The sequence below is a fragment of the Trichosurus vulpecula genome, chromosome 1 (assembly GCF_011100635.1).
Source record: "Trichosurus vulpecula isolate mTriVul1 chromosome 1, mTriVul1.pri, whole genome shotgun sequence".
Lineage (NCBI taxonomy): Eukaryota > Metazoa > Chordata > Mammalia > Diprotodontia > Phalangeridae > Trichosurus > Trichosurus vulpecula.
Window position 1 is genome coordinate 344,335,359 of NC_050573.1, and position 17,433 is coordinate 344,352,791.

The 17,433-nt window shown below is 33.1% G+C and overlaps 1 protein-coding gene across 2 annotated transcripts in view; it reads right to left on the reverse strand.

The window, feature by feature from the left end:
* Window positions 1-315: 315 nt before the first annotated feature.
* MARCHF6 (membrane associated ring-CH-type finger 6) overlaps window positions 316-17,433 on the reverse strand; it is a 93,448-nt gene continuing 76,330 nt past the window's right edge. Inside the window, exons 21-26 of one of the 2 annotated variants that reach the window (XM_036752543.1) lie at window positions 15,843-16,024; window positions 14,092-14,226; window positions 11,225-11,314; window positions 9,289-9,421; window positions 7,191-7,326; window positions 316-3,965 (exon numbers count right to left, since the gene is read on the reverse strand). In XM_036752543.1, the coding sequence (XP_036608438.1) occupies window positions 3,875-3,965; window positions 7,191-7,326; window positions 9,289-9,421; window positions 11,225-11,314; window positions 14,092-14,226; window positions 15,843-16,024 (767 nt within the window). In that variant the 3' untranslated portion in view covers window positions 316-3,874. Of the gene's footprint in view, window positions 3,966-7,190; window positions 7,327-9,288; window positions 9,422-11,224; window positions 11,315-14,091; window positions 14,227-15,842; window positions 16,040-17,433 lie in introns of both variants that reach the window. The other variant, XM_036752552.1, reaches the window with a different exon arrangement.

A 17,433-nucleotide genomic window follows, 5' to 3' on the forward strand; every position in this document is an offset into this window, starting at 1 on the left:
CTGAATTCAAGTCTGTCCCAGACACTTCCTAGCTATGTGACCCTGAGCAAGTCACTTAACCCTGTTTGCTTCAGTTTCCTCATCTGTAAAATGAACTGGAGAAGGAAATGGCAAACCATTCCAGTATCTTTCGCAAGAACAACCCAAATTAGGTTACAAAAAAATCAGACACAACTGAAAACGACTAAACTACTACTATGTTTGCTTGAGATTAGCTTTGATAGCTGCTGTCATTTGCATCTGTGAAAAACTGTAAATAAAATCGGATGTCTGCAATAGCAGATGTTCTATTATTTTTTTTTATCAAAGGTCTTCTTTGACATTCCATTCTTCACATTTTTATTGATGGTGGTTCTGTGAATGGAAATAATTTACATTCATGACAAATAAAAAGTGAAAGGCACATATAAAAAGTACACAGGAATAAATGGTACATTGTCTAATTTATCACATGACATTTAAAATACAGGATATTAGGAAGTGAAATATGAAGGAAGGATGCCCCTATGGACACTCAAAAAAGGCATGGGCTCATAGTCTGTTATAAAATAAAACATTAGATTAAAATAACAAACTAGGATAAAATAATTTAACCAAAAGTTTGAAAGAATTTGTATGTCATGCTTTTTGATAATACTTTCCTTGTTTGTCTAAAGTTTTCATGATAAATGGAAGTAGTAATACAACAGATACTTTCTACTTTTCATTATGAAAAATCTTTTAAACATAGCTAAGTTTAACACTATAAAACTGACCTTAGCAAATTTAAAATGTAGCATTCTTAAGATATATGAGAAAACCAAAAACTTTTACTTTTTACGTGTGTCAATTTCACCAAATGTATTTACCAGTGTTCTTGTTTTTTGCAAACATTTTGTTAATGCAGAAATTTTTTTTTTTATCTTTATTTCAATCCAAATGCAAAAGTCGTATTTTCAACTGGGTGCTTTTCCAGATGTGAGAAAAGTATGTATTATAAAAATCAAATCGTTTGAGGGAAAATTAGCCTCTGCTATTTCAATAAGGGACTGAAAAAAAAAACACAAGACAATAATCATTACATTATTTAAGAGATGTATTAAACTTTAAAATAAAAATTATTTTACATTTACATCCAGACTTAAGGTATCCAATGACATTTGTTTTCATTTAATCCCCACTGTTTCTCCATATATGTAATAGGAAAAATCATCTAAAGAAAACATTTTGAGGTTTTTGGATCCTAGCTATAATCAGCAAACTTCACATTAGCACTTTTTGAAAGTAATAATCTCAGATTGACATTTTTTAAAAAACAGTGCTTGATGATTTTAAAATGAAATTCATAATCTACCCACAGTGAACAACTATGCACTTGACATAAACAATGGCCTCTGATGATGTTAATGAGTTGGTCATGCTACGCCAACCTTAAAGTTTAATTTTTTAATTTGTTTTAAAAAAACTAAAATAAATAAGACAAAAAAGCCTTACTTTCCTAACAATTTTTAATATTCCTCAAAGACTGGAGTTTCAGTCTGTGTAAAATGTATGAGATTGCACTACTGGGGGAAAAAGCTATATGAAGGACTGCAACAATAGAGATTTGAAATATTTACAAGACTGTTAAGAAAAAATCTTGATGCCAACAAACTTTTGTTGGCAAATCCTGTCTTTGTAAAAAATATCCTTTTGAAATTACAGAATGTTAAAGGAATACTGATATTCAAACCAAAAATAATTTATGGTAAAAATAATCAAAATTTTACATTTAATGATCGTAATATATGCAGCAGTGAATCAGAGGGAAAATTATTTTGGCCTTTTTTCATGTTATGTTTTACCAGAAATTTCCCAACAGGTATATGAAGTAGTACATAATTCTGGAGAATATCAATTATTAATATCTTGAAAAATTGCCCAGACCTTCTGTGCTAAACAAATGCACATGTTATTAAATGTCTGTATAAAGGAATTTATATTCTTGTTAACACTAAATTAAACATTGAAGAATTTGGGGAAATATAATAATAGAATTTCACTTGTCAAACCTTTTCTCTGTCTAAAGAGCAATTTCTATACAAATTTAACATGACAGATTTTATCAAGTATTTAGAACAACGAAAATCCAAAATTTTATTAGACAAAAGGACTGAGCAGAGCTTTAGCTTGAACATTCCTTAATGCAGTACAAGAAATCTGCATACACATAGAGATGTACTACAAAGTGCGAAATGCTGTAATACTACACCCCACATAAAGCTTCTTCCATCTATATTGTTTTTAATAAAAATTTAAATTAAAATAATCACTCACTATGGGGTGGCTGAGAATGACTGCAAATAAATGAAACTATCAGAAATTGTTGCATTTGATTTGGTAGCTTGTGTTTGGCTGTACTTTTGTATTAAAAAACTGAAGATTTTCATTTATGTATTTTAATACTATATGGATTTTTCTGTAATTTACAAAGATCATTCTCCTATGACCATTTGTGACTCACCCAAAAAAAGTTAATTCTGCCTTTCTTTAAAAAGGGCAGAGTCGTTGATCACTTCATACAATATAGTGACTACCATTTAAAACATTCAGCCCCTTTGCCCATCAGCTCTCCCTGTAAAGTTTCTAATTTGCAGCTTTGGTTATGAGGAAAACTAATTTTTTAAGTGAGATTTCATAGCAAGTTTCTAATGTAACACAGTCTGTATTTCTTTTGAAAAAACCAGCTCAACTGGCTTGCTCCTAGATAAAATTTAGTTGGTTAATGAGAATCAATGCATTCGCTCACATATAAAGCTTTTGAGATTTGGGAGGAGGATTGCTTGAAAAGTAGGAGAAATACATTCCCTAATTCCTACCCAGTCATTTGCTAGCTCACAGGGCTAGATTCTTCCAAATAATCTTCTCCAATATATTTTACCTAAGGAAATAAGCCACATCTACAATTAGGAAAAACATCACAAAAAGTGTAGTAACTTCAGTAAAGCTGCAATATTGTATTGTTTATGATGTCATTCTATAAGATTTGTGGTGTTGTATGACTTTTGGCCACTGCTGCCAACAAATGCAAATGAGTAAAGGAAATAACAAAAAAAGTCTTGATTTGGTGTTTTTGTTTTTTGGTTAAGTGTAGACATGCCCTTAACAAGCACAAAAACCTGACTTTCAATGCTGATTTCTAGGATTATTAAAGTTATCAAAATTAAAAATAAATTCCTTACCTAGAGCAAGATACTGTACAATATTACAAACACAGACACATGAAAAAAAATCAGGCAGTAAAAAACATACAACAGCTTTGGTGTTATACAAAATAACTTTCAAAAAGGTTGATAGTGAAGCACACAGTTCATGTTTTCTTACCACAGACACTTCACTGATGATTTGTATTTGTTTCTTTTCATGTTCTTGGTAAGGCCTCTCTACCCAAGAAAGTCAGAAAGCATCAATTTAATAAGAACTATTAGGAACACCATAAAATGAGCTCCAAATTCACTGAAAAGTCTTGCCTCTTTGCGCCATCGCTTTGTGGGACTTTTCTTGCCAACAGAACAGCAGGTCCAAAATAAAGTGACAACTAGATTTAATAAATTAATATACATTTTGTTTAAAGATGTACAATGCACATTCTGTTTAATCCAAGGTTCTAGGGTGTCAGGATACTTTCTATTTACACATATACAGATCTCAGACAGCAATGAAAAATGAAGAAGATGCAGATAGAGCAGCAGGTCTTCAACTGCTATCTAAATGCTAAGAATATGAAGTTTTAAAAAGGTAAAGTAAAAACATTGCTGTGAGGATCACCAGGAAAAATATTATCCAGAGATAGAAGAGTCCACAAAAAAGGACACATAAAGGCAAAAGGAAGGTCAAGGTATTTAAGACAACTATTTTATTCTTGTGAAGACTGTGGAGATGGTGTTGACGTGCCTTGTTTACCTGACTTTCGTTCATAGTTCACTAGTCGTTGTCCCACAAGATATCTAAATTTTAAAAGGGCAGAGTTATTAGTATTAGGAAAAATTAATGCATCCTTACATTTGAACACATACAATTAAATAGCATATCTAGGCTTAAACCACTTTACATACAGGATCATAACATTTTGCTATTTGGAAAATACAGAATAGGGGACAGAAACAAATAGGCATTAATTTCAATTGGTCTGAATTTCAGCAATAACCACCCCAGGAATTTAGGAGATACTTGGGCTAGAAGTGGATATAGAGAACAGGAACAGAACAATGGGAAAGGAAAAAAGAGAAGATAAGATGGAAATTAAGAGAAGAAGGGATAAGAGGATGAGTAGACCTAAGTGATAAACATTAGATCTTAATAGCCTTAACAAGTCAGGTTTACATAATGCTTCAAGGCTCATGTAATGGCTTCCTCAAAGCACTGTATGAGAAAGGCAATAATTAATATATATTATAAAATAATAATTAATAACCTCATTTTATATATGAGGAAACTGAGACTCAGAGATCTTAACTGATTTAACCAAATTCACCTCTCACATACTTGCTAGTTGTGTGACCACTGGTGAATTACTTAACACCTTACAGGTTTAATTTCCTTATTTGTGAAATGGGTGTAATTCAGCAATCATTTATTAAACACTTATCATGTGCATGCATTGTGCTAGGCACTGGGAATACCAAAGACAAAAATGGAAACAGCTCCTGTCCTCAAGAAGGTTACATTCTATTGTATATGCAAAAACAGAAAAATAAATGCATAGTAATTTAAAGTAGAATGAGCGCTAATATAATACTTGTACTACACAGAGTTGTGAGAAGTGTACTTTGCAAACCCTAAAGAGTGATATGATGCTACTTGTTTATTTTTATTTCCCATGCCAATTGTTCCAACCTTCCCCTCCCCCCTTTCACTAACAACTATATACCCACAGGCTACATTTCCAGTAGATGACCTACCTTCTTTTTTTTTAATTTAAATTTATTTTTTTGGTTACATTTTAAATTTTGAATTGCCTCCTTCCCTCTCCATCCAGCACTAAAGAAGGCTACCATTTGACACAGATTTAGAAATAGTATGTAAAACCGTACCATACATACTTCTATTTAATCAATTCTTTCTCTGGATAATCTTTTCTCCCTTAGCTTTAGATATCACACACTTCTTCTGATTTTCCTTAATCTCTAGAAACTCATTCCCAGGTTCATCTACTTAAGATCTAATGCATTAAATATGTGTGTTCTCTATGGGTCTCTTAGTCCTCTTCTCTTCCCATCCTAGCTAACCTTGGCAATCCCATTCAGTATGGCTTCAAGTGTCAGATTTATGCAGATGATTCCTAAATCTTTCCCTAGTCTTTACCTCTCTTTTTAAGATCCAAGTTCTTATCTCATGCTACCTACTGGATAATTATTCCTCAATGTCCCAGATACTTCAAAACTAGACATGTCCAAACAGGAATTCGCTACCCTTCCCCAAACCTACTTTCCCTTCTGATTTCACTTTCTTTCTGTAACCACCATTCACCATTTCTCATGTCTGTAACCTTAATGTTATAATTAATCTTTCTACTTCTTCTCACATTTAGTTATCAAGAACTGTCAATTCTATCTTTGCAATGTATCTAGAATCTTTCCCCTCCTTTCTAGCCCCATGGAATGACCCCAACATAGTCTGGCTCTCTTTACCACCTGCCTAGACTACTTCAATAGTTTCCTTATGCAGCCTGTCAAGTTCACTTCCAACATTTTCAATTATTCCTTGACCCAAATTCCAGATAATTTCTTGTGCAGATTTTCAGTAGTGGCCCATTATCTATCCAGTAAAGTTGAAACTCTTTTCAGCATTTGAAGGCCCTTCAGTCTAGCCAAAATGAACTATTAGTCCCTTGAACAAATATTTAATTTCTGCAGCCCCTGCTCAGGTTGTTGGTCTCTCTGCCTAGAACTACCTTCCCCATTTTGCCTGTTTAATTTTTCTAACCATCCTCCAAAGTCTAATTAAAATGCTACCTCCTCCAGGGAGGTATTTGTAATCCGCTCATAAGCAATGTACTTTAACCTTCAAACTTCTCACAGTTCTTTGTTATTTGAATCTCTACCTGCTCTAATATGACTATTTGTGTTGGTATCTTAACTCCTCTATGAGACTGTTAGTTCTTTGAGGATATACATAAAATCTTCTCTGCAAAAATCAGCTGAGTAATGAATGCTAGCTATATTGTATTTTCCAATGAACACAACATAACCATTAGTTTTTATTGTTCCTTTTACCACCTAACATTTGACTTTAAGTCAAACTTGACACACAAGCCAGATCATGATTTTGATAGGGTTATTTTCTGTGTCTTTAAGATATGGGAGGAAGTACTCAAAGCTGTCACCTAAGATAGGCAGTACATTAATTTATAGTAATTCAGAATTGTCTTTAATAGTTAAAAATGACCTCTCCTCTCATCAGTGGGTAAAGGAGGAGTTAGTTTATTGTGGACTGTTGGAGTAATCTTGATTTTTGAACATATGCCAGAAAGAAAATTCAATTAGCTCTGTACCCTTTTGTTGTACCTGACTGTTGGGCACACATGTAATTTCATTCTTTTAAAGTTTTTTTTAAAATTCTTTTAAAAGTTAAAGAAAATTTAACTAGCTGATAGAAAATAAAAGCACAAAGTCATGATTTATCACATTGAGATGTTTTCAGTTTCTTAATCTTTCTACAACAAATTTTTCAAAATTTCTTTCCCATGTTCTTATAACAGGAGAAAGTTCATATCACTTTGCAGTAATCTTCCCAACCATTATTTTGAATAATTAGATAACAGTCCTGCTATTTGGTATACGTAAGGTAGGTCATTCAGTCTTTCTGTATTATATTTGCTTTTCCATGGTTTTTATGCTCTATATAAAGAACCATTTGAGATATTGGGAAACAATATAACTATCACAAAAAGTGTTTTAGAAAGTTAAAGATGATTAATTTAAAAAAAAAAACATATGTTTGTACTTTTTTTTTTTTTACTACTACTAGGTTGTATTCTAATGCAGAAATTAAAGACTTCAAAGAGTCCTTCAAAGAGTCAACGGTCCAGATGAACCAAAAATGTAATGCTACAAGAGCCTATTTATATGTTTTTTTTTTTACTTTGTCCAGTTAATCTTGATTTTAACAACACAAAGAACTATGAGAAAGTTAAGAAGAAATATTACCCAAATGTAAACCTGAAAACTCACTTGTCATTTTTAATATGTTCATAAAGGCGCTTGAACTGTCGAACCTGGAAGGACAGGATACCCATCAAAACCACCACCATTAGTAAAAAAGGATAAATTCGACGCTGTACCAAATTTTGCATTTCAGCAGTAACACCTGAAAAATAAATAAAATAAACCCTCAGCACATATGATAAGGGATATGAATGTTTCTATGTAGTCAAAAATTTAACATAAAATCTAATTTCCCTAATGGCGAGGCAGTACTTTGTAGCAGAAAACTCAATGGATTCAAGATTCTAATTCCAGTCCTACAATAACTAGCTGTGTGACCCATGGAGCAAATAATTAAATCTACGTTTCTCAGATCCAATTTCTTCACCTAGGAATTGAAGGACTTAGACGGCATCTCTGAGGTCTCCTCCAACTACAAAATTCCATGGAGTCTAGAAAATAAGGTTTCAAGAACCATTTCACTGTGGAAGCCTTAGGATGGAATAAATACCATTCTGAGAGTACAAAAAGATAATCATAGTAAGAGCTGGAACAAACATCAAGTTTTATCTAGTCCACACCCCCTTCACTTTAGAGATGAACAAACTGAGACCTAGAAAGAAATTATGCGATTCACTTAAGATCACACGGTTAATATCAGAACCAGGACTAGAATTCACGTTTCCTGATTTCTCAGTCCCATTTTTTTTACTATACCAAGTAAAGTCAACGAGCATTAAGGTTTTATGATGTGCCAGTCCCTATACTAGCTATCACATGAATTTTTTGGCTAAAAGCAAAATTAATGTTATATGTTTTATAAGCATTATAAACCTAAGTACTTTAGTGACTAAGACAAATTTAAATTTAAAAAATTGAGCATAAAACAATATTTGTCTATAATTTTAAGAATTTAACTTTTTTGATTACTAGAGTGAATGGGAGAACAGGATAACATAAATAATTTTAAAATTCACTTATATAGGGCTTTGCAATATATTTTTGCCATTTTCTCTGTATATAGGTATATATAATATTCTAAGTATTCACTACCACTTCACAGAAAATAATTAAGCCACAATATAAAGTATTTATCCTGAGAAAATGATACAACTATCTATATTCTGTTCCGCATACCATTTTGGAACTGTGTGTGTATGTGAGAGAGAGAGAGAGAGAGAGAGGGAGGGAGGGAGGGAGGGAGAGAGGGAGAGAGAGAGAGATACCCTAAGTTTGGTATCTGACTGACTCATGACTGCCCTGGGGGGGAAATATTCAAAGCACTTCTTTTTGAAAGTCCTTGTTGAAATGGGAGAGAATCTTAAGTTTTCTTCCCTTCAGTTTATGTTGAACTAGACTCTCATATTTAAAAATATATCAAGTAATAACAAGGTGATAAAACCAGCCCACGTTAGAACTATAGCATAGTTGAGGACCCTGTTTCTTAACTCCACTGGCAAAATAAACCTTCAATGAACTGAGTGTATCTAGTATATTTAGTTTTTCCTATTTCTTCCGAGGACCAAGAAAAATCAGCAAAGTGCACATATTTTAAATTGTGAATGTGTATAATTACAGAAATTTTTGTCACAATTATATAGTGGAAAAGTCATACAATAGGCTCCTATCTACTTTGAAAAAAAGAGTATATTTCAATACTAATATTTTTACAGGGATACTGTAAAGTACACTGTCTTTAGCAAATGTTTTAAATGTCATTATTTCATTATAACCTAACAAAACTATGCTGAAACAAACATACGAATCATAACTTTTTCCTATAGAACGAAGTGCCTCCTGAAATCCTGTATCAAGAAGGCTAAATTTTAATAACAATAAGAACAATAAACTGACAGTTTTAAAGATCCAACATCCTGAAAATCAAAACTTGCAGTAGGTGAGGTAAAAACTGTATCCAAGTTTTAAGATTTTCTTCCTCTGGCTCTATGTAGTTTATCTGATAAAATTATAATTTGAAACAATTTTTTGGTGAAAAAATGTAGTATACAGAATTTGGAAAATGATGCCAAAAGATATCTAGAACATAACACAATTCTAAATAAAGTCCATCTTTTCTTGAAGCACTGAAATATGACCAGTCAACAATAACAAGAATTTTACTCACCTAGTAAAGGTACAATACCAGATGCTATAATGTAAGGTACACAAAGGGAAAGCAACAGTACAGATATCACCGGTGCTGCTAGTTTTCGAATGATATAATGGAGATCAATATTACGGATGCCATTTGCATAAACCTAAGGCAATGAAAAGCAGAGTAAGAAAATAAGCAAAAAAAATTTCAGGGTAGAAAAGATATCAACTGATCCAAAGTCCTACCTACCTATTCATTTCACCAAACCAAAATAACTAAAAATTTGTTTCTTCCTTCAAAGGTGAGGCAAGTGTCAGAAAACAGACATAAGAAAATTACCCAGTGACTAATAGAACATTGCTGTGGGAGTATGCTTTCTATCTTGAGAGGCAGTATGATTTAGAGGACAGAGCAAGTCATTTAAGCTCTTAGGGTACAGTTTCCTTATCTATAAAAGATAATTTCTAGCTCTTAATTTAGGATTCTAGGGATACACAGACCTTTTCAACAATGCTGACTATATGTATTCTGTACCTGGGAGGATTCGTCTTGGAGGAAAAAGGTTCTTTAGTTCTGTTCTGTATCCTCTACTAAATAGGCAGCTCAGGAATATGGTCCCAAGGAAAAAAAATCTCTCCTATAAATGTGAGCAGTTGAGAGATTCTTTTGGCTTAACAGGTTCCTCTTTGAAAATATACGTCTACCTAGACTACAGTAATCCAACCAGATCATGGTACATTTCTTTCAGTCAGACCAACGAACACCAGCTAAGATGATTACAACGGATGAGTTAGTTGAAAAAGAGGAAAAGACAATTTTGGAGCATGAATCACTGAAGGGAAAGAAAACAAGCACCAGTGGAGTACAGTGCAGGTTTTAGATAACAGACAGCAGTATACATGGTAAGATAGAAAAGAAGGATAGAAAAATTTTGTTTCTACTGCAATTTCTTTTACAACCTTCTTTACAACCTTCTCTCCCATCTGGTAGAGAACATAGCACAACCTGACAGGCCATCTACTCCTTATAATACTAAAACCTAGATGATTAAATACATTTAACCAACACTTCTAAACAAACCTGCAATCACAAACTACCACATGACTTCACCTTTTTGAAAATGGTTATATATTCCTCAGACTTCAGCAAAAGACAAAGTCATTACTTAAGAAAGGAGTATGAATCTGCACATCAAGCAAAATGAAGAGACTATGCAGATGAGTGGTCTCTTGCACTTATCACATAACCTACTTGTTTTATAGATCTAGTTATTCAATTATAGGGTTTGCTGAAAGTGGAAGTACATACGTATTTCTAAAGAACAATATCATTTCATTTATCTGTAGTCAGGGAATGAGGTATTTTATACTAGTGAATTTTCCGAATTAACAAGTTCAGTCCTGAAAGCACCAAAAGTTTTAATTCCTTAAAGCACAGAGTCATTTTGGATGAAAAATCTTCCTTAAAATGACTTATACTCCCCTGTCTTAAACAGAGTAGGATGATAGGGCTTTGAGTAAGGGTTTTCTGCCTCTAATCACAAAAGTTCCAAGATGCTTAGATTGCCTTCTGTATCTACTTTCAAATATTTCTTAACTCTTCCTTTGCAGTCACTTGTTACTTCTGAATGCTTTCACGGTTCATGTCTCAAGCACAGTCTTTCTGAGAATCTTCGTTATGTGGTTTCCCAAACAAAATCAAACTAATCTAACAGCCAAACTTATCAGAAGCAAAATAAGAGTAAGTGGCTCTGAGCGAAAGTCTACCAACAAAGCAAGAGAATGTTAGATCATAAAGTGACAAAATATATTGTGGCAGCACAAAACCTTTTTTTAAAACTTCTTTCTTAGATTTTTACTTTATTCCTGACAGTTAAGATAAGTGACAAATAAATGGCCGTCAATTAAGTGAAGTACTGTTACAGGCAACAAAGTTTCAATGTTGTTTAATAGAAAATTTTTCTTACCTGTTCAATTACTGTTTTTAACCACCACTGAGGTCCCATCAATGTTATGGCTGCAATTATTTTGGCATGGAGAACTCCAAGGGCCCAATCCTAGTGTATAAAGATATTTAAGTATTCTATCTTAGTAACTGGATGAGCTTATTATCAGTATATGAACCTAACAATTTCTTTAGTCAGTTTGTAAGAAGTTATGCATTTCCTTTTGAAAGTATAGGCCAAGGAAAAAAAGGCCATTAATAAAAAATTCTATAGCACTAGTCTTTGCTAACACACTGGTAAACCTATACTAGAAAATAAATCTTGCTTTTTCCAAAAGCCTAATACCACTACAGGAATAAATTTCAAAAATGTCTTTCAACAATCAACACATGGATTCCTAAAGAGAAATTTAAATCAAAGGAGTTAAGTGAAATTAAATTAAATTAAAATTAAATTAAAAGTTAAATATCTAGTAATTTCAGCACGGAATCACATAATTTCCATACAACCTTACCTGAAACTTCAGATGCATACTTTATTCTTCCTCCTTGCTTACATAAATGTATTTTAACTTGAAAAGAAGAAATCCACAGCAGTGGAAAAGCACTCCTTAATAGAAACATCAGTAAGAATGTACTGGGGGGGCTTTACCAAATTTCTCAATTACCATTAAATTTGAACTGGTTTGAGCTCCATTCTCTAAGTGTACCCAAGGAGAAGGGAGGAAACCGAGCAGAGGACAGGGTGAAGGAAAAAGAAAATGCAGTACACTAACAGGGCTTTATCTGCAACACATATAGCCCAGAAAGTACTCTGGCCAAATATGCTAAACTCCCTCTGTGAACCTTTCCATAACATCCTGAGAAATCTATGCAGACCTTTAATTTGAGTTTTTACCTAAGAGTAGGGGATCAATGTCCTATACCATTGATCTTTCCCTGAAAATGGACAAACTAATCTGGTTTATAATTTGTGGGACTGGCTCCAAAATCCAAAGTAATAGTTTGTTGGGTTTCTAATTAGTCACTTCTTAGAGATGAGCAAAGATGACAGTCCTAACAGTATTCTACTTCAGTTATAGTTCTTGCACTTCTACTGACCCAGAGACATAAAAGCCATAATCTATCTAAAGGAATCACAGTTTAGGCCCACAGATAGGTAACCTCTTTGGGTACTGAGGGAATGTAAGCTTCTTGAGAGAAGAGGCTGTTTCAATTCATTGTATTTGCATCCTTAGTGCCTAGCACATAATAGATACTTAATAATTACTTAAAGATTGATTGAAAAAGGAAAGGCAGATCAGTCAGCTGCCTCCACTTGATACTTTAGCCGTCTTTATAAAGAATCACAAAATGTTACTAGAGCTGGAAAAGATAGTTCCAGTGAAATGCTCAGAATCATGCAGAGAAGAATGGCAAAATTAGAATTAGGCATCTTTCAAATTACTTTTATTAAGTTAGGTAATATATGTAAAGCACCATACAAATGTCAGTTACTATATTATTGTTGGATTGGACATGTGATTTCATTGGCATGGGAAATTCCTAGTTGAGAAACCTTCCACTGTCAATGCAGACTGGCACTTGTTCTTCATTTTATATTTTTAGTCTCTGAGAGATGCTGGGGGATACTTAAAGGTGAAGGGACACTTAGCCAGTACGTGTCACAAATGGTACTTGAGCCCAGATTTTCCTTCATCCAGGGCCAGCTCTCTAACTATGCTACGAACATCTCTAGTTATCTCTAGCTGCACAGAAAGAGACACAAAGATTAATGCTTTCAGGGTTTTCTGACCTGTCCTTTTTCAGAAAACTTAAGTTCTATCTATTTTTTAACCTCATGATCTTAGGAATGGCATCAAACCAGGTATGGAAACATGAAATCACTGTTAGAATTTCTAATGAACCTACACTTATTCACTTAATCAAAAAACATTTATAAAGTAGCTATAATGTCTGTCAGGCCTATTTAGGCATGGGAGATACAAAAACAAAAAGTATCTACCCTCAATGAGCCTACATTCAGCCAGAGAGACAATGTGTATACTTGTAAGTATATACCAAAATATAGATAAAATAAATATGAGGTTGGTTTCCTGGGAAAGCATCAGGAAGGACCAGGAAAGACATAGAGGAAGCAGCATTTTAGGTTTTAAAGGAATTAAAACATTCTGGGGTTGGGGTGAGGGGGGAAAGCATTCCAGGGAGGGAGGACAGTCTGTGCAAAGGCCAGATGGAGTGTCTTGCATGGAAAGACCCATTTACCAGGACTTAGAGTGTGAACGAAGAATATGGGAAGAAGACTAGAAAGCGGCTGGAGTTTGGTTGTGAAAACTTTTAAATGCCAAATGAAAGCATGTATATTTGATCTTAGAGGCAAGAAAGAACCACTAAAGCTTCCTCAGTAGTGTAACAATATGATCAAATCTGTGTTTGGCAGCTTTGTGGAAAACATGAACCTCTCAACCTTAATGTCTTGTTTAGTATGTTATCTTAAACAAGATATTATGGTTATAAGAAATACATATTGTAATTATTCAAGATGCATGAACTTTGAGGAAAAAAAACAAACTTTCTTTTGGCTAACTTGAAATTAATATTTATTCATTTCTCTCTAAATGTTTATAAAACATTATTATGCTTAAAGTATTATGTTTATAAAGCAAATATTAATTACACCTACCTCATCTTGCTGTAGAAATCAACACTATATGAACTATAAACTCAATGGTATTATAAATAAAATGCTGACTTATTTTTATTGCTCTGCTTCCTAAAATTGTAAGAACATCTGATAGATTCTTCAAAAGTCAAGAAATAAATCTAAATGAGGACCCGTATATTTCCAAATTAGTAGGAAAACAGCAACTGAAAGAGACAAAAACTGACCTGCCATGGGTAAAATAAAGGTGTCTGATCCAATGGAACCCTCAGTGGTGCAACAATTACCAGTTCAAATAAGAGTCCAAGTAGAAGTGGCACAACACCAGCTAGTAGTACTGCTACTATCAAAGTCTTCATTATCTAATTAGAAAGAAAATGTCATAAGAGGTGACATGCTTCAGATATTTGTTTACCAGAATTTTTAATATTGCCTTTTTTTAGGAGAGAAAAAACTTATTGTTGGTATTGCATTTGTCTGAATATAGTCCAGTTCCCCCCAAAATAAGATGTAGCCCTAAATCAGGTATCCTTGAAAGAAAAAGAAATGTAAATAGGTACTCAAAAATACTCATCCAGTATTACTATATTGAAAGATTATATTTTCTATAAAAGTTTTTCCTTACATGTTTTTCCAGTCAAATAAATTTTATTCATTTTTGATCTTCACTATTCCAAATACTTAAACAACAAAAGTGATAAAGATGTTCTCTACTTCCTAATCTTCCCATTATATACATGACATACTGCTCTCAATTTTTAAAAAGCTAGATTTAGAGGGAAAGGGCAGCCAACACAATAACTCACATTACCTTAAACACCTTTTGGGATACACAGGGCAATCAAGATTTCATGAATATGTCAATGTAAAATTTGTGGGAAAGAGATCCTTTTCCAACTCTAATGATGGTAAGCCATAATAGCATAAAATACCATAGCCGAGAGATGAAGAAAACTGGAAATTTGTTTTATTATGGATTATAACAAGGCTGGCATAGAGAATACAGTACTTGATTTTGTATATGTATACATTTTCTGTTGTTCCAAGTAGAAGATAAAAATGAGAAAAGAAATAATAAAAACTATGATTATGTATGGCTTTACTGAGTACATTAATAAGCAGCTCTTGCAATTTAGCAATCAAAATCTTGCCCCTCCCAGCCACCCCCTGCACAGTGAAATACAATTTATTTCCTAAGCTCTCTAGCAGGCAAAGGCAGTACTGACTGAGTCTTATACTTGTACTCAAAGTCAACATTAAAGATAACTGAAGATAGAATATAAACTCAAAATGAAGTATGACAATTTTAGATAAGTGAATAAGCATAAGAAGTAGTCTATAAATTATAAAATTACCAGTCATAACTTATTATAAAGTGAGTTGCTAACTATATTGGTTAGTGATTAATACTCACTACAATAATGTATTATATATTTATATTTACATATGCACATAGATATTTTATCTAATACTGATTTTTCATATTTATAAGAATGAAGCTCTTAAAATTCAGAACTAGTTCTAAAATTAATTCACTAAATATTCCAGTTTCTCTAGAACTTTCCTGAATTAGCATTATGCCTATAAAGAATAGGCATCTAGTTTATGAATACGTAAAACCAAAAAAACCAATACCCTTGGTCTTAAACAACTGGAAAAAATACTTCAAAGTCTAATTAATTATTTAAAAGCACTGCCTTTGTAATGAATGGCAAAATACTATGCCCTATTAAATTTTACTTTTATTAGTAGAATTTTAAAATTCTATCTTATAAGTAATCCTTAAAAATAAAAAAATAAAAAGAATTTTGTCTCTCATAAGGGAATCAGGGCTCTATTCTCCAATAAAATCTTTTTTTCTCTTTAAACAAACTGACTTTGATGCAGAATAAACCTATTATGGAAGGGAAGGGAAAAAGTAATAGTTAAAGAAATATATCCACCTATCAAAATGATAAACCTTTCTTTGAAAACTTACCATGAGGGACCACTCTTTAACCTTCTGAAAGATCACTCTGCGCCCCTGTGGCATCCATGCAACTAGAACTGTCACTGCTCTGATGGTTAACCAGCAGACATAAAGACCACAGGCAGCTGTGTATAGTTCATGGATTTTGGCAGTCCCCGTCCAAAATGACATTAACCACCGGCCAGCAAATACTGAAAATAGAAAGGCTGATAAATGAGACATATGGCTAAGCAAAAAGAATTGTTATCTTTACATTGATAATAATAACAGGGTACATTTTATTAGCTGTTTTCATTATATTAACTTGTGATGACTTGTAAACTTTAGACAGTGTGTCAATTTCTTTCATTTAAAAAACTTCTCTTAAGAACCACAAAATGTTAGTAGAAAGGAACTAAGAAATTATTTAAGCATTTCTTCATTTTACCTATGAGGAAAACTAATGTACAGAGGGGCCAAGTGAGTTTATGATTGTTTGGTCAAAACTACTCCAAAATAATTCTAGATGGAGAAAAAATTTGCAGGAAGTTCTCAAACATATGCATGCCAATATATTTTTTGAATTTTAGGTCAAAGTATTATTTAAAGTTTTTTTTTTTTCAGTAACTGAAAGAATTATATTAATGGGCTAAATCTGGAGACATATCTGGGATAAATGTAATATTTTGAAGATTCTAAAAAGAGTATAAAATTAAGAGTTATCTTCTTAGAAGTGGCTTATTTATCAAGAAGCAAAACTAATTTCATTTTAACAAAGAATACATGTGATATGTGCACACATATTTCTACAAAGTAAACATATCAATTCACAGCAAAGTCCTGTCTCAAGAATTATTGTTATAAAGGTCATAACAGTTTCTTGAAAACTATCTGGGTAGAATATGAATTCTGATATACTCTTCCATAATGGAATGGCTTAAAGTATGGTCTTAGTGCGGTGGCAGCTAGGTGGCACAGTGGAGAAGGCACTGGGCTACTTTTTAGCTATGTGACCCTGGGCAAGTCACATATCCCCTGCCTAAACCGGAGAAGGAAATGGCAAACTATTCAAATATCTTTGCCAAGAAAAGCCCATGGACAGTTGGTCTACAAAGTAAAGAAGAGTTGGACACAACTAAACAACAACAAAATGGTCTTGGTGACAGACTAAATCTATTGCCCAAGGACTACTTGGTTAAGCACAGTGAATGTCATTACTAATAGAATCAGAGTACCAGATAATGAATTATCTTTTGTTTTCTGGTCGTGTATAAAAAATGCTATTTCTTTGAGAGGGGAAGAAACAAGGATGGTGAGGTTGTTGTTTCAGTTCAGAATTTAAAATATACATGCATCCAATATACATATATTTTATGTACGCATACCCACACAGACACACACACACCCCTCTACACTTGGCTACATTCATTATAAGCTAATGTGACACATTTTGTTGTTTAGTCATTTTTAGTCATGTTTGATTCTTCAAGACCCCTTTGGGAGGTTTTCTTGGCAAAGATACTGGAGTGGTTTTCCATTTCCTTCTCCAACTCATTTTATAGATGAGGAAACTGAGGTAAATAGTGTTAAATGATTTTGCCCAGGGTCACAACTAAGTATC